Source organism: Plecotus auritus (assembly GCF_963455305.1).
Source record: "Plecotus auritus genome assembly, chromosome: 2".
Taxonomy (NCBI): Eukaryota; Metazoa; Chordata; class Mammalia; order Chiroptera; family Vespertilionidae; genus Plecotus; species Plecotus auritus.
The window spans coordinates 23,501,944-23,525,628 of record NC_137771.1 but is presented as its reverse complement, the minus strand read 5'-3'; the positions used below and the strand labels follow the sequence as shown (position 1 = coordinate 23,525,628).

At 43.5% G+C, this 23,685-nt stretch overlaps 1 protein-coding gene across 1 annotated transcript in view; it reads left to right on the top strand.

Annotated features, from left to right (window-relative positions):
- The window catches only part of PSMB2 (proteasome 20S subunit beta 2), a 41,560-nt gene that overhangs the window by 16,060 nt on the left and 1,815 nt on the right, over window positions 1-23,685 (top strand). The window contains exons 4-5 of the mRNA XM_080654747.1: window positions 20,801-20,963; window positions 23,053-23,102. Coding sequence (XP_080510873.1) covers window positions 20,801-20,963; window positions 23,053-23,102 — 213 coding nt within the window. The remainder of the gene's footprint in view (window positions 1-20,800; window positions 20,964-23,052; window positions 23,103-23,685) is intronic.

The following is a 23,685-nucleotide window of genomic DNA, read 5'->3' as shown; positions in this document are numbered from 1 at the left end:
TAGATCAACTCAACTTGTATCTATTTTATGTATTGGGATTCTGTTCATGATTTTATTTGAAAAAGTGGCTTCACTATCCCCTTCCCATCAAAGGATAAAAACCAGTGGTATAGTTGAAAGAGCCCTGCTCCAGGAGGTTAGCACTAGCTCTCCTGCAGACTAGTGGAACACCTTGGGAGAAAGAAATAATTTGATTGGATAATTTTTTATGGTTTCTTCTGCCCCTCCAAATAGTACCATTTAAAGATCTGCTGTCAAGACCATAATTAGACTTGAATTGGTTTTGTTTTGTTTTTCAGTGAAAGGGAAAGAATATATAGGGAAAAATTTCAGGTATAATTCATTTCTGGAAGTGACCATGATTTGTCCCAGGACCCTGGCCTGAATTGGAGTGTGTTTGGTCTAGTTAATAGGCATGTATAGTGTGCTCCTGTCCTGGAAGAATCCTATTGTTTTGAACCTTCTATTCTGACCATTAGAGTTATCGTCCTCTTGCCTTTGGTGGCTGGCACAAAGACATCAACTGTTTATATTGATATAGTAAGGTCATGTGACCTTATGAACAGATGGCCCAGGTGAAACCTTGACTTTTTAGGTCTTGTCCCCTAAATACAACCAGCTTTTGTTACATGTGATTAAAATGTCACTAACAAGAGTAATTGCACATGCTGTTTGGCAAATGTGGTTAGCAGGATGTGACATGACACAGCACTGCCTTCTTCCTCCAAGTGCCATCTCCCTTGAGGCCTTATCTCCCCTACTCGCCCCTCTCTCACCCATGCCCAAGCTTGCCTTCCAGCTCACCTGCTCCAGATGGGCGGCACAGTGGGAGGACACTGGCAAAGGCAGATGTGTTTATTTTCCGGAGACAAAAAGTTGTGCTGCCGCAGATGGCAGTGCCTTGAAGCAAATGGCAGCCTTTGACACTGCTGCCACATAGCCTGGGCATCTTGACAGACAGAGCTGGCTTACTTTTGGTGATGGGAAATTAAAAAAGAAAATCAAGATGCTCATCATAAAACTCATGGAATTTAGTACAAATAGCAGTTCTGTTAGTCCTGGATAGCAATTTTCTTTTCCATGAGACTGCAGTTAGTATTTTTACAATGGGCCAAAAGTTATATATATGTCTGTTAATTATTTTTGTCTCCCAGCCCTAATAGGACATAAAGTAAAAACCGAAAACATATGGCTATGTTTAGGTGAGTATTCAATGATATTGCAAAACACTTGTGCATCTCAGGTCATATCTCACAGGAGTCTCTTAGGATTGGCGGTAGGTCATGTCTGCCCCATTGGAGATATTTATATTTTCCAAAGGCCCAGGGACAAATGTGCCTTGAAATTGAGATGCCTTAATTAATATGATAATACTTTATGGTTATAGTGTTTTTCTACTAAGAAGAATAAGAATTCTGATAGCTGCCCTTTTAAGCAGTTTGCTTATACTGTCATTAGGGCTTGACATAGTCAATTAGGAAGATAAAGACTTAGATATTGAATCATTATACTTACTAGTCTCTCTCCTAAGAAAAAATGGCTTAAGAAGATTCTTCTTTGAAAGTTACTGGCTTTATCAGGAAACCTTTTATTTCCTTCTTTTTAGAAAGTATGTGCTGTTTTTCCCAGCCCTAGTGGTGATAGAGTTAGGAGTTTGCAGGTGTAAAGTCCTCCCCCTCCCCTTCCCCATCTCTCTCCAGGGGGTTATATGTGAGAAGGTGTTGCTTTCTCACTCAGAGAGCATATATGTGCTACTCTGTTGGATGTCTGCTGTGAGCAGAGAGAACCCCTGTTCTGGTTGAATGGAATGATGCTATTGGGTGGCTGGGATTATGCAACCCCATAATGCCAAGTATCCACTTAAAGCATCTTTCCTACCCACAGTGGAGGTAGAGCAATATAGGTAATTGGTCTAAATTTGTATTCTTTTGAAACTGTGTCTTGAAAATTATATGATTTCCTATCACGGTATGGATTAAGCCAGGAGCAGCAAAGTACTGTGTTTGCTTAGTAAAAACCCAAGGATATGTTCTTAATGATTTTTAGAGAGAGAGGAAGGGAGAGAGAAACATCAATGTGAGAGAAACATCTATTGGTTGCCTACCATTAGGTTTGTGCCCTAAATGGGAATCATCCTGAAACCTTTCAGTATATGGGATGACACTCTTAACCAGCTGAGCCACCTGGCCAGGGTAACATGCTTTTATTTCTTAAACTAGGGGCCCGGTGCACGAAATTTGTGCACTGGGGCGGGGGGTGTCCCTCAGCCCAGCCTGAACCCTCTCCAATCTGGAACCCTTCGGGGGATGTCTGACTGCCAGTTGGGATTGGGCCTAAACCGGCAGACGGACATCCCTCTCACAATCCGGGACTGCTGGCTCCCAACTGCTCGCCTGTCTGATTGCCACTAACCGCTTCTGCCTGCAGGCCTGGTCCCCCCCACTTGCCCTCCCCTGTAGGCCTGGTCGCCCCCAACTGCCCTCCCCTGCCAGCCTGGTTGCCCCCAACTGCCCTCCCTTGCCAGCCATCTTGTGGTGGCCATCTCGTGACTACATGGGGTGGCCATCTTGTGACTGCATGGGGCGGCCATCTTGTGACTGCATGGGATGGCCATCTTGTGACTGCATGAGGTGGCCATCTTGTGACCACATGGGGGCGGCCATCTTGTGAGGGCATGACTGTCGATTTGCATATTACCGCTTTATTATATAGGATGTTTGCCATTGGAAGTTCCAGTGTACCTGAACTTTTAAGATTGCTTTAAACCAGTATCCTGGCTTGTGTGAGCATGCCCTTACATACTCACAGATACAAATATACATATACCCTGGCATCTTGGTGCCTCTTTATCTGCCCTGGCCCAGGATCATGCAAGGATATGAACCTAGGGGCTGAGCCCAAAAACTCTGTGAGATTTTCTTTATTCTCTCCTAAAAAATAAGTATCTAAAATGGAGGACAGTGGGGTCTTGGGTGGGGAAAGAGTTGACTGTTTTGTTTCTTGACCTGGGAATGCATATTCACTTTATTCCTTAAACTGTACATGTATATTTTATGCATTTTTATATGTATGTGTTATTTCATTGAAAAAGTTTAAGAAAATAAAAAGGAAGGATTAAAGGGCATGAAAGCACAACATATTTTTTGAAAAAGTTAAAAATGAAAAAAGTAAGTTCATGGAATACTACTTGGCTGTAAAAAAAAAAAAGAAAATCTTAACCTTTTGTGACAGCATGGATGGATGTGGAAATTATGCTAAGTGAAAGAAAGCAAGTTAGAGAAAGACAAATACCTTATTGTCTCACTTATATGTGGAATCTAATCAACAAAATAATTTAACAAACAAAATAGAAACAGAAGCATAGTTGCATAGAACACACTGGCAGCTGTTAGAGGGGTGGGGGATTAAGGGGCTGGGTGAAAAAAGGTGAAGGTATTAACCAAGAAAATATACATGTATAGACACGGACTACAGTATAATGATAGCCAGAGGGAGGATAAATGGGGATGGAAAGAGACTTGCATTGTGTGGTAAGCACATGATACAGTGTGCAGATGATGTTTTATTGAGTTGAACACTTGAAACCTGTATGGTTTTATTAACCAGTGTCCCCATAATCCTCCTATATAATAAAAGAGTAATATGGTAATTGACTGTCATTCCACAACACCCACAGGGGGAATATGCAAATTAGCGGGACAAAGATGGCGGGAGGCTTGGGTTGCCCCTGGTGATGGAGGAAGCCAAGCTTCCCGCCTGCCTGGGCTGGCTGCCGAAGGAGGGGCCTGTGGGCAGGGGCCTCGGAGCAGGCTGGAACGAGTGGGAGGCTTGGGTTGCCCCCGGTGACAGAATGCATTGCAGAGTGACAGCTGCTATAATAGCCATACAGATGGATAGGTGCTCTGAGAACAGAGTCTAACCTGAACCTTGAAGGACCAGCTGTCATTAAGGCAAAGATGAAACAAAAGGGAAAACTGAAAGTGTAGACCAAGGGGGTTTGTAAGAGAATGTGTTAGAGTTAGGCACAGTGGTTTTCTAGTGATATTTGGGGCAGGGTCAAATAGTCCTTCTGAGACTCCTACTCCTAATTTTTAATCTGTTTTAACTGGTAGGGTACTACATACAAATCAGGACTCTACTGATTGAATAACAGACATAGATAAATACCTTTGTATAGTTTTTATTATATAGCTAACATCCAAAATAAAAGTTTGTTAAATGCAGCTGAGGTTTTTAGGGAAATGGTAAGAGATTGAAACTAGAGAGGTAGTCCACGTTATAAAAACTTTCATGAAAAAGCTTTATGCTAACCCTGGCCGGTTTTCTCAGTGGTTAGAGCATCGGCCCATGGACTGAAGGTTCATGGGTTCTATTTCAGTTCACGGTCCGTACTTCATTTGCAGGTACAATTCTTGGCCGGGTTGGGTTGCATGCAGGAGGCAACCAATCAATGGGAGATCAGCGTTTCTCTCTTTTTGTCTCTCCCCCTCCCTTCCATTCTTTCTAAAAATCAGTAGAATAGAAATGCCTGGGTGAGGATTAACAAAAAAGAAAAAGCTTTATGCTAAAAGTAGTGGGGCTCTCTGGAAACATGTTGGCTATGGGGGATTAACATCAAACGAAATTTAGTTAGACCATTGGCTGCTCTTTGGTAGACCTTTTGGGGAAAGAAGCAGGGAGACCAACAAGGAGCTTCCATGTCCATTGAAAAAGCAGGAGTAACTTGTGTTGAACCTAGGCTGCTGATGGGGGGAGCACTGTGTTCTAATAGAAGGGATCCTTAAATAGCCTTCTCCCCAAAATTTCCTTAATACTCTTTATCTAGTTGCTATGGACATCTGAAACATATACAATCATATATAGTCTTTTTTTTCCCCCAGTAGATTTATTTACTTGTTTGCTTATTTTTATCCTCACCTGAGGGTATGTTTTTATTGCTTTTACTGGTAGAGAAAGAGGGAGAGAGAAACATCGATCGGTTGTTTCCCTGTACCAGTATGTGCCCAAACAGGGACTTAACTTGCAACTTAGGTATGTGTCCTGCCCAGGAATTGAAGCTGCAACCTTTTTGGTGCCTGGGACAATGCTCTAACCCAGTGGTCACCAACCTTTTGGATCTCACGGACCACCAGTGGTCCAGGGACCACCGGTTGGCGACTGCTGCTCTAATCAATTGAGCCAACTGGCCAGGGCAGCAGACTTATTTATTAACTCAGGGAGATGCGTCAGCTCTGATGTTCAACATTAATAGATACTCATGGGCATGTTTAGGATGTATAAATTAATAGATGCCTTGTGTACAAAGCATGTCTTCTGCACTTGAATTTTTGAGAACTGCCTTAAAGGTATATGGAATCTTACATTTTCCCTGGAAACTGCCAGCTCATTAAAAAGAAAAATTCAAGTGGCCTTGTTGCAGACATGGTGTTGTTGGTTTTGCCATTGCACAATCAGCAATTTTATTTTGATGTTATTTGGAGAAAGCAGTATTTTTGATTAGCAAGTAAAATTAATGTAGAAAACAAATACTGTGTTAACTAGTTGGTATAATAAGGCATCTGTGCCATGTTGCATTTCAACTCATTAAATTTCTAAACTTCTAATTACAATAAGATTACAACTTTAATAGGAGAACGTTCAAACTTGGGGTTAGTCATGGCTTTAGAGAAGTAAAATTTAAAGAAATTTTGGAATTATTGAAGGGGAACTCTAAAATTTAGTTTTGCTAAAAATTGAAATATATACAATATTTATTTATTTATTTTTGCTCCTAAAATTCAGATTCATTTGACATTTATTGGTCACCTATTACTTACTAGGCCATCATCCAGGGACTTTCAACACAGGGAGCATTTTTTTTTTTTTTTAATATATTTTATTGATTTTTACAGAGAGGAAGGGAGAGGGATAGAGAGTTAGAAACATCGATGAGAGAGAAACATCGATCAGCTGCCTCCTGCACACCCCCTATTGGGGATGTGCCTGCAACCAAGGTACATGCCCTTGACTGGAATCGAACCTGGGACCCTTCAGTCCGCAGGCCGACGCTCTATCCACTGAGCCAAACCGGTTAGGGCAACACAGGGAGCATTTTTAATTTTTCACAGCTATCAGGCAAGCAGTGTTATCTCTTACATTCAGGTGGGCACTTGAGGCTCCAAGGCCAGGTGACTACCGCAAGTAACACAAATATCCTATATAATAAAAGCATAATATGCAAATCGACCGAACAGCAGAATGACTGGTCGCTATGGCGCGCACTGACCACCAGGGGGCAGACGCTCAATTCAGGAGCTGCCCCCTGGTGGTCAGAGCTGGACTCATGGCTGGCGAGTGCATTGGTGGTAAGGAGCAAGGGGTCCTGGACTGCGAGAAGCCTGGACTGAGAAAGGGATGTTTGACTGCTGGCTTAGGCCCGATCCCCCCTGGGGGGGACATCCAACAGGTGGACATCCCCCAAGGGGTCCTGGACTGTGAGAGGGTGCAGTCCGGACTGAGGGACACCCCCCAGTGCATGACTCTCATGCACCGGCCCTCTAGCTGGTTTGGCTCAATGGATAGAATGTTGGTCTGCGGACTGAAGGGTCCCATGTTTGATTCTGGTCAAGGGCTTGATCCCCAGTGAAGGTTGTGCAGGAGACAGCTAATCAATGATTCTCTCTCATCATTGATGTTTCTATCCCTCTCTCCCTCTCCCTTCCTCTCTGAAATCAATAAAAATATATTTTTTAAAAAGTGATAAAGGCACATTTGATCTCAGATCTTCATGTTTTTTTTTATTATTTAATAAATCTTTATTGTTCAGATTATTACAATTGTTTCTCTTTTTTCCCCCCATAGCTCCCCTCCACCCAGTTCTCACCCCACCCTGGGCCCTTACCTCCCCACCACTGTCCTCATCCATAGGTGTACGCTTTTTGTCCAGTCTCTTCCCGCACCCCCCACACTTCTTTCCCCCCGAGAATTGTCAGTCCACTCCCTTTCTATGCCCCTGATTCTATTCTATTCACCCGTTTATTCTGTTCATCAGATTTTTTATTCACTTGATTTTTAGATTCACTTGTTGATAGATATGTATTTGTTGTTCATAATTTTTATCTTTACCTTTTTCTTCTTCCTCTTCTTAAAGAATATCTTTCAGCATTTCATATGATACTGGTTTGGTGGTGATGAATTCCTTTAGCTTTTTCTTATCTGTGAAGCTCTTTATCTGCCCTTCAATTCTGAATGATAGCTTTGCTGGGTAGAGTAATCTTGGTTGTAGGTTCTTGCTATTCATCACTTTGAATATTTCTTGCCACTGCCGTCTGGCCTGCATAGTTTCTGTTGAGAAATCAGACGACAGTCGTATGGGTGCTCCCTTGTAGGTAACTAACTGTTTTTCTCTTGCTGCTTTTATTATTCTCTCTTTGTCTTTTGCTCTTGGCATTTTAATTATGATGTGTCTTGGTGTGGTCCTCTTTGGATTCCTTTTGTTTGGGGTTCTGTGTGCTTCCTAGACTTGTAAGTCTATTTCTTTCACCAGGTGGGGGAAGTTTTCTGTCATTATTTCTACAAATAGGTTTTCAGTATCTTGCTCTCTCTCTTCTTCTGGCACCCCCATAATTCTGATGTTGGTACGCTTGAAGTTGTCCCAGAGGCTCCTTACACTATCTTCATATTTTTGGATTCTTTTTTCTTTTTGCTTTTCCGGTTGGGTGTTTTTTGCTTCTTTGTATTTCAAATCTTTGACTTGATTCTTGCGATCCTCTAGTCTGCTGTTGGATCTCTGTATATTATTTTTTATTTCAGTCAGTGTATGCTTAATTTCTAGTTGGTCTTTTTTCATATCCTCGAGGATCTCGCTAAATTTATCGGCCTTTTCTAGAAAATGCTTGAAAAACCTTATAACCATATATCCAGTTGTTTCCTTTCCTCCATTTCTTTCATTTGTGACCTGTTTCTTTGTCTCCGCATTTTGGCTGCTTCCCTTAGTTGATAGAGTGGCTTTGTGTGCTAGATGTCATATAGGGCCCAGTGGCTCAGCCTCCCCAGTTACCTGAGGTGGACACTCTTGGTGCACCCCTTTGTGGGCTGTGTGCACAGTCTTGTTGTAGTTAAGCTTTGATTGTTGTTGGTATCACTGGGAGGAATTGACCTCCAGGCCATTTGGCTGTGAGGATCAGCTGTGTCTACACTGGGAGAACTTCTGTGCTGGAGACACCCTTATGGGACAAGACTTGCAAAAGCCTCTGTGCTCATTTTGGATGGGGCGGAGTCTCAGGGCAGAGCAGACAGCATTGGTTTCCCATCAGCCCTGCCATAATAGGCCCCTGTGTCTCAGTGTCCCGTGGTAATCACTGCAAGCACCTCTGAGAGAAAGCCGCCCTCGAGTTCCACCCGCTGCCAGACAGTCCAGTTTCTCCCCGAATGAGTCTGTGTCCCTAGAGTCTCTCCCGGAATTGGAGTTCAGTGCAGTCGGGAGCTTTTGTCTCCCTCCCGCTTGAGAAAGCCAGCCGCATACTCAGTTGCCAGCCGCACGCGCTTAGGTACCTCTGCCTTCTGCAGTTCCTTGAGTCTCAGTGTGCTTTTCTCTTTCCTGACAGTCCAGTTTCACCCCGTATGAGTCTGGGTCCCCAGAGTCTCGCCCAGAACTGGAGTTCAGCACAGTTGGGAGCTTTTGTCTCCCTCCCGCTTGAGAAAGCCAACCGCGCACTCAGTTGCCAGTCCTCTCTGTGCGCGCGTCTCAGTACCTCTGCCTCCTGCAGCTCCTGAGTCTCAGTGTGCTTTTCTCTTTCCTTCTAGTTGTAGAATTTCCACTCAGCCAGCCTTCCTGTGGTTCTGGATGATGTCCGTTTTGTCTTTTAGTTGTAGTTTTGAAATCGTTGTGCAAGGCAGCAGTTTAGGTGTTTACCTATGCCACCATCTTGGTTTCTCCTGTTTTTTTTCCCCCCCCCAAAACACATGCCTATCTTACAACTTATGGCATCTAAAAATCTAGTTTATTCAAATAATTTAAAGGGTGTTTTTCAAATTTTTAAAAATGTTTTTTATTGATTTTAGAGAGGAAAGGAGAGGGAGAGAGAAATAGAAACATCAGTGATGAAAATCATCTATCAGCTGCCTCATGAACGCCCCTACAGGGGATCGAGTCTGAAACCCCGGACATGTGCCCTGACCAGGAATTGAACCATGACCTCCTGGTTCATGGGTTGATGGTCAACCACTGAGTTACACTGGCCAGACTAAAAGGTGTGTTAACTTTAAAGTTTAGAATGTTGGTTGCAAAAAAATAAATGAATGAATGAAAAAAACACACATAATGTTGGTTATAAATGCAGGAACATTCCTGAGCTTAAGTTCAAGAACGCAACCATTATAAGAATTTTTGCCAGTGTGTTAAGCAAAAACATTTGAACGTAAGTTAATCATTATTAAAGAAAAATGAAGACTATTTTTACATTATGATTTTTGTATCTGCCAACATCAGATATACTAAATATACTTTCAGAGTATGACCTAAGGCAGAGAAAAGAAAAGGGAAACCTTGGTTAGACAGTCTCACTATCCGAGTAATGTTTCTTTTATTATTTCTTGGGGTTTGATAATGAAAGGTTTGCTTCGTTTGAGACACATTTGCTTCCTCTTTTTCTCAATTTAGTGTGAGGATTTATAAACATGGGCCAGTTTGGTTTTTAGTGCTACAAAAGATAAATGTATCTGAAACAGGAGAGAGAGAGAAAGAAAAGCCAAACAGTTGGTTTAACTTAACTTCCTTGTTGTGAAGTTCAGTATAGTTTTCCAATCCCAATCAGTCACAGAATTAATAGGAAACTGTTTTCACCTTCCAACTTCATAGCTCACTAGTTCACAGTCTTAGAGGGTAGCCTTCCTGCTTCATCTGTTTTCTTTCACTTCTTCACCTGCTCTCTCTCCAGTCCTACCTCTCACCTTGGTCACTCACAATCTCCTCTTCATACCAAATTACTTGCACTTCCCCTAACCTGCTGTGGTTCTCTCTAGTATTTGTGCCTTTGTCCATTCCACCACTTTGCTGATCATTCTCCCCTAAATATACTTCCACATTTCCCAATGGCATTCTTCAGGGACACTTTCTCTGTACTTTCCCACACACATACATCACCCTCAGCTTTGTGTTCTCATGACAATCTAGGAATACCTCTGCCATAGTGTTCTTTTATATTTGTTTTCTTCACTGCCTTCCACATGTAAACATAGGAATGTGTGTTTGTGTAAATGAAACTTTTATTTTTTTCGTTAACATTTATTGTTATTTATTAAATTATTATCTTCTAAAAGAGATATTTTTATCAGCACCATTTTCCTGATGAGGAGATGGAGGCACAGACAAAACAACAAAGTTCCCAGCTCGTAAGTGCAAGGTCTAGGATTCAAACCTTGCAGGCTGAGTCCAGAGCCAGAGATCTCTGTGCTACATCAAGTCTCTGCCAGAAACAGGGAGCTTTAGGAGGGGCACAACAGGGCACGGTGGGAACTGTCACAAATAGTGACTGGATTCTGCCTTCCTTAGCTGATAGCCCTCCCACTTCCCTCAGGGTAAAAGCCCAGAAGGCCACAAGGCCCTGCATGAACCCTCCCTGCCCCTCACCTCCTCCCTGTCTTCACCTCACTCACTCAGTTCCATCCAGCCACATAGGGCCTGCTGTTTCTCCAATACCCCAGGCACAGCCCAACCTCAAGGCCTTTGCACTGGCTGTTCCCTCCACCTGAAACACTTTCTTTAAAACAAAATTCAGCATTTAGAAAACAAAACACTTCTGTGGGCTGATTGCTGTCTGAAGGAGGGCAGTTTGCGAGCCCACAGAGGGCTTGGTAGTAAATAGTAAATGAAACTTTTTCATTGGCTGACTCTTCATTCAGACTCATGATTGCGGCTGTACACTGTTTTCTCTTTTCAGGTACCTCTGGACAGCTCAACTTAAGCTCTTTGGGGCCACTTGAGTTTTTTCATTTGCTCTACCACCTTTCCCCTTATTGAGATTTCTTTTAACAACTCTTTCTCCCTCATCCTCTAGTCTACTAGTTAGTAATTCCTGTCAGTTCTATCTTCTGATATTTCATGTCTTCCCCTCTATCCTCACTGCTTCTGCAGTCTTCTAAGACATGAAAAAGGCTTGGATTGGCAGGAGAGTGGGAATAGTTTTCACTGGCTCCTCCATGGATTATAGACTGAAGTTCATCTTCTTTAGGAAGCTAATGCCAGTATTCGTCAGTTCCTCTCATTACATTTTCTCTCTGCTTGCTGCTGAAATTCACTAGGTATACATGTCCCATATTCATCACTACCCAGGTAGTCCATGTTACTCTGTTTATTGGCCTTCACATATGCTGTTTCTTCCATCTGGAATCCTTTGTACCCTGTCTACCTTGTGAGCTCCTTCCAGATTCAGGCTTCCATCTTCATCACCTGGCATAATGCTTCTCAGAGTAAATGCCAAATAACATTATTGAGTCTATAATATATTCACACTAGTGGCCCGGTGCACGAAATTCGTGCACATAAAGGGGAATTAATTAGAGGAAATATTTTAATATTGCTATTTGCCCTTTCTCTATAATAGAAGTATCAGAGATGAAAGAAAATTAATAAAATGTATATGAAAATCTCCCTCCTGTTGGAGTCTGGGGCATGCCATGGCACCTAGAGTCAAGTCCCCACCCACCACCGGCACGTGCTTTGAAAACACAGGAGACCCAGACCCAGCTGGCCCCACCCCTATTGGGTGAGATCCAGACCCAGCCGGCCCCACCCCCGTCAAGCCCCTCCAGGCAGGGGGTGCAGCCTTAGGTTCCCCAGCTTGGCACCAAGCAGGGGATGCAGCCTCAGGTCTCCCAGCCCGGCGCCGGGTGGGGAGGCGCAGTCTCAGGTCCCCGGTCAAACCCCACTGGGTGGGGGGTGTGGCCTGAGGTCCCCTGGCCCAGTGTTGGGGTGGGGGTGCAGCCTGAGGTCCCCGTCAAGCCCTGCTGGGCAGGGGGCGCGGCCTGAGGTCTCCTGGGGTGGGGGGGCGTGGCCTGAGGTCCCCATCAAGCCCTGCGGAGCGGGGGGTGCGACCTGAGGTCCCTCACCCCAGCCAGGCGCCATGCAGCCTCAGGTCCTTGATGTTTGGTCATGATGTCACGGTGTCCTGGCTAATTTGCATATATATATATATATATATATATATTCCAAATGCAAACTGAAATTGACTAGGGCCGTGGTCGGCAAACTGTGGCTCACGAGCCACATGTGGCTCTTTGGCCCCTTGAGTGTGGCTCTTCCACAAAATACCATGGCCTGGGCGAGTCTATTTTGAAGAAGTGGCGTTAGAAGAAGTTTAAGTTTGAAAAATTTGGCTCTCAAAAGAAATTTCCATCGTTGTACTGTTGATATTTGGCTCTGTTGACTAATGAGTTTGCCGACCACTGGACTAGGGCATCTGTCTATTTCATAGTCTCAAAGAAACCTTGCATGACTTGGTTGAAGCCTTTTATAAACTGTGTACATTTATACTTAAGGCATAGTCATTGTTATTAGAAAAAAAAGGATTGATGATTTCCTTTAAAAAGGCTGTGTCAAAGAGGATACAAATGATTCTGTACTGCTTAGGCATTAGGGATAGATAGTTCTTCCCCAGCCCTATCTCCATCCAGAGAACCATAATCTTTTAGAGCTAGAAAAGGTACTTGCTAAATCAAGTTGGATGTTGCTGAAATCTTTGAGATCTTTTTGTTTGAAATGGTGAACATTGCAAGGTATGTCATCAAACCCACCTAAAGCAAATAGCTAGTAAATTCTGCTTGTTATTGGAAATTAGGGGGCCAGTGCATGAATTTGTGCACCTTGAAAGGAGCTGTGAGCCATGAGGCTGTGGTGGGCACAGGGGCGGGTCTCGGCCCATCCTTTGCACCCCAACCCGGCCCCTCCTGCCACGGCCCCCAGTCCCCTGTCTGCTGGCAGCCCCACTCCCGTTCCTCCGCTCCCACACGCTGATGGCATCGGCCCCACTTGCACCCGCTGATAGCATGGAGCGATTGGGGCTGGCTCCAGCAGTAGGGGCTGGCGCCAGCAGTGGGTGCAAGCTTCGGCTGCCAGCCCCAATCACCCCTCAGCAGCAGGGGGAAGTGGAGAACGCCTGAGGGGCAATTGGGGCCGGTAGCCGCACCAGCAGCGGGTGTGAGCACTGGGCGGGACCACGGCCCATGGGAGCAAAGAATTTTCAGTAACCGACGCCCTGCCTTGGTCTGGCGCCCCTGCTCATCTGCTCCACCATCCCACCACGGCCGATACCCAGCATGTTCTGCGTGCCCCCTGGTGGTCTGAGCACGTCATAGCGACTGGTTGTTCAGTTGTTCCACTGTTCGGTCTATTTGCATATTAGGGTCTTATATATAGAGATAAGCTCTTGATTTAGAGTTCAGAGCACCAGTATAAGATAATTCATCCATCTTATTTGTTAATGACGTTGAAATTTTGGGCACTGCAAAGCAGTTAAGGGGTTGGTATCTATCATCACATGTATTTATTGAGTACCTACTATATATCTTACATAGTTTTAGACCCTTTAGAGCAGCAGTCACCAACTGTTTGGACCACATGGACCACCAGTGGTCCTCCTGTGTTTTAAGGTTTCCTTAAACCAGCAGTTGCCAACCTTTTGGACCTCACGGACCACCAATTTCCAATAACAACCTGTGGACCACTGGTTGGTGACCGCTGCTTTAGAGGAGTCATAATGGTCTGGTGTTAAACCTGCCCTTTTTTTTTTTTTTTTAAATATATTTTATTGATTTTTTACAGAGAGGAAGGGAGAGGGATAGAGAGCCAGAAACATCGATGAGAGAGAAACATCGATCAGCTGCCTCCTGCACACCCCCTACTGGGGACATGCCCGCAACCAAGGTACATGCCCTTGCCCGGAATCGAACCTGGGACCTTTCAGTCCGCAGGCTGACGCTCTACCACTGAGCCAAACCGGTTTCGGCTAAACCTGCCCTTTTTAAACTTAAAGTATTATTGGTCACATAAGATGTAATGCATGAAATAGAGAACAATAGATGCTGGTATGCAAAGTAGTACATTCTGAAATATTTGAGTGTGAAACTGACATTTACATATTGAATCATATTTTCACACTAATTTCCATTTTGTAGAGGCAGCATGGTTTCCTAGAAAAGCACACAAGACTGGGAATCTAGAAGTCTGAATTCTGGTACTGACTCTAACACTAATTAGCTGTGTAGTTTAGGGCAAGTCACTATCTCTTCTTTGAGCTGAGTCCCCACATTTGTGAAAGAGATGTTAGATAAACCAATTGAGCTTTTAGGTCCCTCCTAACTATGAGCTGCATTTTTGTGAAATATTCTCAGTGGCAAAGATCGAATTTTAGGCAGCTTTGACAATCGGCTGCACTAAAAGAAATAGCAGGCACTTCCCTTCAAAGCCCAGTCTTTGTTTAGTGTATTTAGAAGCCTATTTATTAAAACACTGTCACAACTATATAAGTCCTTTGTCCCATTAATAGTTCTGCATCTCCTTCCAAATTACTGTCCCTCCAGGAATGGAAGTATGCTTCACACACTGCTTAATGTTCCAAGGTGCAGCACATTGCAAAAGAAGCTGCACTGTTTTCCAAGGCACCTCTCAGCAATGTCGTTCTATTCAATTAGAGGTGGCAAAGGCTGGCCCGGCTCCAAAGGAAGACTGTCAATTCCTCTCTTTTTCTGTGTCCACGCTCAGCAGGATGCTTCCTCACGCCCACCTCTCTCCCCCTTGCTGTGACTTTGGCTTCCGCCAGATGTCACACTGCTGCTTGTCACCACCCAGATTCTCATCACTGATTTTGTTGTTGCAGTGTATTTATCACAACTGTTTTCTTTAGCTGTAAAATTTATGGAATTTCACACTCTTCTTAATCACTACAGTGTTTCTTTTTCATGAAAGAGGAAATATGCAAGGAGTTGGAGGGAGGGAAATGTTTCATTTAACTTTAGGAAAGTTTACATGTGTGTCCCATGTACATCTCCCATTCCTGAATGTACAAGGGAACCAATCTCAAGTGTACAGGGTAGAACTGAGCTCAGTTCTGCAGAGCTCAGAGGTACTTGGGAAGTCCATTGCAATCCGAGAGAAGTGCATAAAAGATGTGTTTTAGCAGCCAAAAAAAGGTGAATAATTTTATCTGCCCTCTGTGGAACATCTTCATAATCTTATTATCTATTTAGATCTGTTAAATAATGTAGTAAGATCCTAAAAATGATGATGTTGGTAGTAATGATGGTAATGATAACTAATTATATTATTAGTATGTAACAAGCATTACATAGAGCACTTTATATTTATTTATTTAAACTTTGCCATAATCCTATAATGATGCACACTCTTTTGCTTTGTGTTTTTTATTGATTACTGGTTCAATTTAATTAGTAATTATCGGTCTGTGCAGCTTTTCTATTTCTTCATGAATTAATTTTGGAAGTTTGTATGTTTCTAGGAGTTTATCCATTTCTTCCAGGTTGTCCATGTTGTTAGCATATAATGTTTTTATTTTATTTTAATTTTTCATTTGCAGTATATATTCAGCATTATTTTGTATTAATTTCAGGTGTATAGCATAGTGGTAGACAATCGTATCTTTTACAAAGTGTTCCCCCTGATATTTCCAGTACCTACCTGGCAGCATACATAGTTATTACAATATTATTGACTTTATTCCCTATGCTGTACTATACATCTCTGACTGTTTTGTAACTACCAATTTGTACTTCTTAATCCCTTCACATTTTTCACCCATCCTCCAACCCCCTCCTCCTGGCAACTATCTGATGTACTCTGTTTTTATCCTGTTGTATAGATGAAGAAGATCTTAAAATGACTTAAAGCTCTCTACTTTAAAAATGAGTTTATGTCATGTATTTTTTTAAGGGAGGAAAAGATACAACATTTGTCTAGGTTATTTTTTCCCCACTTGTAAAGAGGCAAAATTTGATGGTACCTTATTTTAGAAGCTAAAATTCATTTTGAATACTCAGGATGGTTCATAATTTTTTTATTTTTATTTATTTTTTAGCATATCAGATACAACTTTAAGCACGTTGGTATTTGTACTGTGAACTGTTGCATGTTTTCAATGAAAACACTAAAAATGAGAGATTAGGTTAAATGACTAACTTTTCTAAAGCCACACATCTGGTAATAGAGCCAAATTTCAAATTCAGGGTCTAATTCTGCAGTGTAGCCCAGCTGTTTCTTCTGAGATATTTATTTATGTTCTTATTTAATTCTAAATGCTTGACCTGTATCCTAAATTTTTCTTTACTTAGCAGCCCATGTCTAAAGGGAGGTAGAAAGAGAAGAACACAAGAGTCTAGCAAAAAGCAACAATATTTGTGCATTCAGAGAGAGGCTGGCCATTGATTTAAACTTGAACCAGTTCTCAAAAGTAGGACTTGTCACTTTCTGACATTTGTTTAGTGGTTTTCTTAATCTTTCCACTTGTGATACTAGGCATTAACCACATATATATGTTAAAATACATATAATGGCCCAGCTGGGTGTAGCTCAGCGGTTGAGCGTCGACCCTGGAACCAAGAGGTCACCGGTTCGATTCCCAGTCAGGGCATATGCCCAGGTTGCGGGCTCGATCCCCAGTGGGGGGCATGCAGGAGGCAGCCGATCAATGATTCTCTCTCATCATTGATGTTTCTATCTCTCTCTCCCTCTCCCTTCCTCTCTGAAATCAATAAAACTATATATTTAAAAATAAAATAAAATACATATAATGCATTCTGGTATGATTATTATTCATTCATCAAATACTTATTGAGCATACACTATATGCTTATACATCCTTGAACAAGCCAGACATAGTCCTGCCTTCATGGAGCTTATAATTTGTATAAATATTTGAATAGGTAAGTTGTGTCTTAAACATACTAAGTATTTCCCTAAACATACCACAAGCAGTCACATGTTGTATGACTAGCACAAAATTGAATGTTTTGGAATTTGTCTCATTCCAAGAAAACACTAATGAATCAGGAGTATAACAATCAAGAAATCCATAACTATGGCTTTATCACTTGGAATGTCATGATTCTTAGAGGAGCAAGAGAATGACAGAACACAACACATTATTTGAAATCTTAAAAAACTAGTGTGAACCAGAGATCTTTGATGGAGCATTGTCAGAAGAATTTCAGAAACTGCAAGTTGTTACACAGATGTATTGATTTAATTAGTCTAGATAACACCATTTATTTATGCTTAAGCATCTCACACATGCAAAAGTTGGTAATTCGAAGTCACACAATAATTTGTGAGTTATCTTCTGTACCACGAGTTGTAGCTTCTGAATACCAACTTTGACAAGTGTGTGTGTTAGATACTTAAGCATAAATTAATGATATTATATAGAACAATTAAGCAATAGAGTTTGCTTTAGGAATTCTGTTGACATAATTTATATATATAAAAGCCTAAGCAACTGTTATGACCGAAGGACCGGAATGACCGGTCAACCAGTCACTATGACGTGCACTGACCACCAGGGGGGGAGGAGGAGGGAGACGCTCAACGCAGGAGCTGCCCCCTGGTGGTCAGTGTGTTCCCACAGTGGGAGCGCCACTCAAGCCGGGCTCACAGCTGGCGAGCGGAGCAGTGGTACCCAGCCCCAGTTCTGGCTTAGCCTGGCTGCCTGCCGCTTAGCACACTGCTACATCCCTCATACCCTATAAGCCTACAGTTACAACCTCCAGAGAATGGTTGAAGCGCAGATACTTGGAGTAACCAGGACAAGCCTGATATCACTGCTGGGCTCCTGGAACTCTACCTCAGGCATCGAGATCAAATCTCATCTCTTACCGATTGCCCCGGAGCTACAGAGGAAGACAGCAATATAACAAGGTGGCAACTGACAATCGGTAAAAGTCAAAGAGAGATGGATCTGAAAGGTGGGGGCATGGCAACAGAGCATCCCGCCCCCCAAGATCTCTAACCTAGTATTGTTCACCTCGGAGCATTCCTTATCCGGCTCCAAGCAGCGGAAAGCATCCAGCATGGCCCAAGGCATCCACCAGGGACCTCCCGGCGGGCAAGGCCTGACCCTGGCCGCAGAAGGGACATTTGGAAATATTTTTTCAGGAAGCTGCGGGGAGGGAGACAAACTTCCCATGCAACTTCCCAGCGGCTCACAGGGACGTGGAAACTCCTGGTCACACAAGCGTGGGCTCCCAATTTCCTTTCAATGTGCACGAATCCGTGCACCAGGCCAGTAGTTTCATATAAAATCTTTTGGTGGTGACTTTTTAAATGACATTAATTTTTTTAAACACAGTGTAATCTAATAATAGTATGGGCAAGATCCTCATTGGAGACAGAACATATCTGGGTTCTGCTAGTTAGGCCTCTTTGGATATCTGGGTGGATTCTTAACATGCCATTGCATCTTGATAAAATTATTTTGGTTAAGCATACAATGGATGTTCTGGCCAGTGAATGAAGAAGAGTAGAGTTATCCTTTTAGCAAAAAGATGAACTTATTTTGTGATAGTTATTTTGTGAGTGTATTATTAAATCTCTTGGGGAGAGAAACCTGTTAGAATATTCTCTCTCTCTCTCTCTCTCTCTCTCTCTCTCTCTCTCTCTCTCTCTCTCTCTCTACCTCTATCTCTCTGTCTCTCTTCTCCCGCCTCCTTCTCCCTCTCTCTCTTCCTCTCTCTGGCTCTTCCTCACTGCCTCCCTCTCTCCTTTGCTATTCTAATTTTACCTACAAGAATACCAAGGTATTTTGTTTGCCTCATTTTGTAGTACTGTTTTCACATTTTAAAAATGCTATTAATTATACTGTATATATTTTGTATCTTTAAACAGTTTTGCTGTTGGTTAAAGTGGTAAGCTGTCAAAAGGAAATAGGTAATATACTAGGAATTTAGGTAGCATCTTTTCTTCCAAAGTTTGGGATACTTCATTTCTATTATTTTTTCTCACCATACTCCCTAGAAGATAGAAAGGGGAAAGATTAATTAACCCAGTTTTACACATAAGGAAACAGAAGCTCATAGGGATTAAATGTCTTACCCCTAAGGTCATATGTACTCAAAACATAGTCACAGAATGCAGCAGAGAATTCCAGAGCCTGGCAGAGTGTAGCACACTACCCACTGGGAAATGTGATAGGCAGGTAATTATTTTCTCAGAAGACTTGACTACTGCTGGTCAATTCTTACTCCTTGGAGATTATCAGCCATCTTATCCTCAAGGCAGAAACTTGTTTGCAGGTTAGATCTACTCTGTAATCTTGGGGAGATGTTACTTAGCACAATTGGCTTGGAATTTCAAGTAAAATAATATATTTTTATGTGTTCTAACATGGGTTTCTTCAGGCTGCCAAGTGGTCAAAGAATGTAAGATGTCACTTTAATGACCATTAGCTGTTATTACTTTACTAGAGGCCCAGTGTACAAAATTTGTGCACGGGTAGGGTCCCTAGGCCTGGCCGGCAATCAGGGCCAATCTGTGGGGCGACCAGTGGGACGATTTGGGGGGCCCCAACTGGCACCCACCTTGGCTGGCCTGGCGCTGCCCGTTCACTGGCCCCACCCGCCAGTCACCCCGCCACCGCTGGCACTCACCTTGGCTGGCCTATGGGCTGGGGGCAGCTCCTGCATTGAGTGTCTTCCCCCTGGTGCTCAGTGCGTGTCATAGCAATCGGTCATTCCGCCATTCAGTCAATTTGCATATTAGGCTTTTATTATATAGGATGCTGTATGATAGCGGGGTATAAAGGTATTCTATTTCATTTAATGTGCTCTTAATTGAATACTAAGTTTAAGGATGAGCACATAACCTTGGGCAAGGCCTGCTCAGTGAGGCAAATGCAAGAGGGAAAACACATTTTGCAGAGAAAAAGGAAGCTATGTAAGATAAGAGTCATGCTGCTGATGCCTGGGGGTATAGGCAGATTGAATTTTACATGGAAAATGCCCAGCTGATGTAGAAAAGAAATAATCCACGTGGACATGAAGAACAAAGCAGACTTAGTCAAGGTTCTCTATAGGAACTTGCATTCTTAGACTTGCAGGTAAAAAAAGAAAGATACCTAAAAAACAAAACAAAAACAGAGAAAGGAGATCTGTAAATCCAAGTTATAAATTACTTTTTATTTGTCTCATTGATAAAAATTACTTCTTTTATCGTAGGGGAATGTTGTTATATTAGAAAAATGTTAGCATTTCACTGAAATCTACAGTTCTTCTATGTTTTTTTAAATTATTCATGTACTTCCATTATTATTGTCTGCATTAAAAGTTTAGTGATTTAACCTAAACGTTTGAGACCTACTATCCTTCCCCCGCCCAATAATTGTTTCTAATAGAGGAGCATACAGTTAACCACTTAAGATTTTGGTTCAGGTGCTCAGCCTGAGCCTGTTTATTTAGGATGATGTGGTTTGACACTCTCAGAATTGTGTTTGTTGGTTTCACCCATTAGGAGAGACACGAGAGCACCCATGCTTTGCCTTTGAAATGCTTTTGTAACAGGTTCTGGTCCATAGGCTTTAAGAATGCAGCTTTTTCATGTACCTGAAAGTGCTCCAAGTGTTCTTCTGTTCCAAGAAGACAAGTGGCCCTTTCTTAAACTCTTACCACATTCTGTGTCCTTTAGGGTTCTCTAAATTTTACGAATTACTTAGTTGCTGCTATTTTTTTTATTCATCAAGACTTAGAATGTTCCCGTTTGTCATAAGAAGCGATGTTGGTGTTACTCCTTTGATGATCACTTTGCCATGTCTTTCTTTTGCAGACCCCATATCATGTCAACCTCCTCCTGGCTGGCTACGATGAGCATGAGGGTCCAGCACTCTACTACATGGACTACCTGGCAGCCTTGGCCAAGGCCCCTTTTGCAGCCCATGGCTATGGTGCCTTCCTGACTCTCAGTATCCTGGACCGATACTACACACCAAGTAAGTTCCAGGAATCTAGGTAGGAAAACATAGCAGAGCTCTGTCCTCAGCTGCTTCCTGATTTTGTGCACGTGGGTGGCCAGGGCTTAAATAGAGGAGAGATCCTAAGAAGTAAATTCAGGTGCCCTCTCAAAGCTGCTTTCTCCTGTGGGTCAGTACAGTTATTGAAAAGCTGATAAAAGTCCCTCTTGAGCTTATGAGGATGAACAAGTTCTCCAGCATGACAACTGAGGATTTCTTTGTTTAAATGTCAGAGCTTTTGAAGGCCATAAGTCTTTATTACTTAACTAGTGACCTGGTGCACGAAATTTGTGCACATTAAAAGGGAATTAATTAGAGGAAATATTTTAATATTGCTATTTGCCCTTTCTCTATAATAGAAGTGTCAGGGATGAAAGAACATTAGTAAAATGTATATGAAAATCTTCCTCCTGTCAGATTCTGGGGCGCGCCACAGGAACCAGAGTCAAGTCCCCGCCCACCCACGTGTGCCTTGAAATCGCACCAGACCCGGCCGGCCCCACCCCCATTGGGCTAGATCCAGACCTGGCTGGCCCCACCCCCATCAAGCCCCACTGGGTGGAGGTTGTGGCCTCAGGTCGCCTGGCCAGGCACCGGGGTGGGGGGTGCGGCCTGAGGTCCCTCAGGCTGGGGGGGCGCGCCTTGAGATCCTCCGGCCCAGGCCAGGGGGTGCAGCCTGAGGCCCCCCCCATCAAACCCTGCCAAGTGGGGGGTGCAGCCTCAGGTCCCCTGGCCTGGCACCAGGGGCGGAGTGTGCTACCTGAGGTCCCCCGGCCTGGCGCTGGGGTGGGGGGTGTGGCCTGAGGTCCCCCGTCAAGCGCCACATGGCAGGGGCATGGCCTGAGGTTCTCTGGCCTGGCACCAGGGCAGGGGGCATGGCCTCAGGTCTGTTGGCCCAGTGCCAGGACAACTGCCTGAGGTCCCCCAGCCTGGCATCAGGGCAGGGGGTGTGGCCTGAGGTCTCCTGTCAAGCCCCAACAGGCAGGGGGCACAGCCTCAGGTCCCTGCTGATTGCTCATTAAGGCTCATTACAGGAACTTGGCCTCTGCTGTGGGTGCAGCCATCTTGTTATGGTGTGATGGTCAATTTGCATATTCCCTCTTTATTATATAGGATGGCTGCCCCCTCCTGCAAGATAAAGCTGCCTCTCTACTTGTCAATAAATTGTCAACTTGACGCAAAGCCTCTGACGTAGAGATGCTTTTGTGCTAAGTTTTAACTTCTGACCCCAATCCTAACTTTGACTTTAGCCACTGTGAGCATTAGATATTTGGGAATCTCAGCTTTTACAGGCTGTAGATGCACTATAGATAACCACCTCTCTCCTTACATTCTGTTCTTCCCTTATTCAATCCGGCTTATTCATTCCTTTTTGGTGCTGCCCCCTCACTCAACCTCAGCCTTGCCAGAGCTCACATCCTAAAAAGAATTAGCCTGGCCTCCTGGTGACTATTTCTTGATTTGGCAGCTGTCAGTAATACAGCTGATTTGCCCACCAGTATAACCACCAACCACCCCTGAAGCCTAACTGCATAATATGTCATCCCAGTTTGACATGCCCATGGATAGTTCCTTTGGCTCCTATTTTATGAGCGTCTCAGCCCCATCCTATGAATTCTCTTTCCATTGTTAAACAGAACCAGCTGGGAAAGTGAGGCTGAAACTCTGGCCCTGTCCTTCCTTTTCCTGATTTGCAGCTGGCTAGGGCAGATGGAACTGGTTTAAGCCCTGGTCTAAAGGGGGTGTGGGAATGAGGTGGGGGCGGGGCGGGGGCCATAAAAAAGAGGCAGACTGCTGGACTTCTCTAGAGGCAGGCCCAGCCATGGGAGGCAGAATTCCGTCATGCTTACCCTTCTCTATAGCAAATCAATTTGCAATGGCTTGTGGCTGCCAGAGCATTGGGTCTGGGGCACCCTCAACTGCATATGGAATAAGTTTGTTGCAAGCTAGAAGGCTAGGCATTTTCCCCCTTTTCCGTTTGTGTGACATGCTGACCTGAGAAAGTCTGAAACTTAATCAAAAGTTAATGGCAATACCTTGAGTGCTTGGTCTCTGTATTCTCTTTCAGATCTCTCACGTGAGCGGGCATTGGAGCTTCTCAGGAAATGTCTAGAGGAGGTGAGTAGCTCCCGTGGGATTCTAAAAGGACTGAAAAGAATGCTTTGTCTCTCTTTGCCAATGTTGTTCCCATTCCTCCATTACATTTTTTCTGATCCTTGCCAGAAGGTGTAATAAATACCCACTAACCAGATGTGAAGTTGCTGCCAGGGATAGAGTTTGGTTAAGCTTATTTTTTCCTCTCATGGGTCATCTCCTCATCGATGTCAATGTTTTACAGTTTAATTACTTTTCTTTTTGGTTCATCCAGACCAGTGGTTCTCAAATTTTAGCATTATAATAATCATCTGAGGAGCTTGTTTTTAAAAATCAAATAGATTCAGTCTCCCAGCCCCTTCTGATACGTTTGTCCGGGTGTAGAGCTTGAGAATAGTTTAACCAGCAGGCCCAGGTGATTTTGCTGCAGGTGGTAACGGGGCCATTACTGGAACAACTGCTGCCCTTTATACCTCCTTTATTCTTGTTCCATCTGGAGTTGCTGGTGTCTGCTCCCCTTAACAGTGCATGAGTTTTGGAGAGGAAGCCTCTCCTGAGAATTCCAAAGGCCATAGAAAGCAACTAGAAAGCTTTGGGCAGAAGCAGA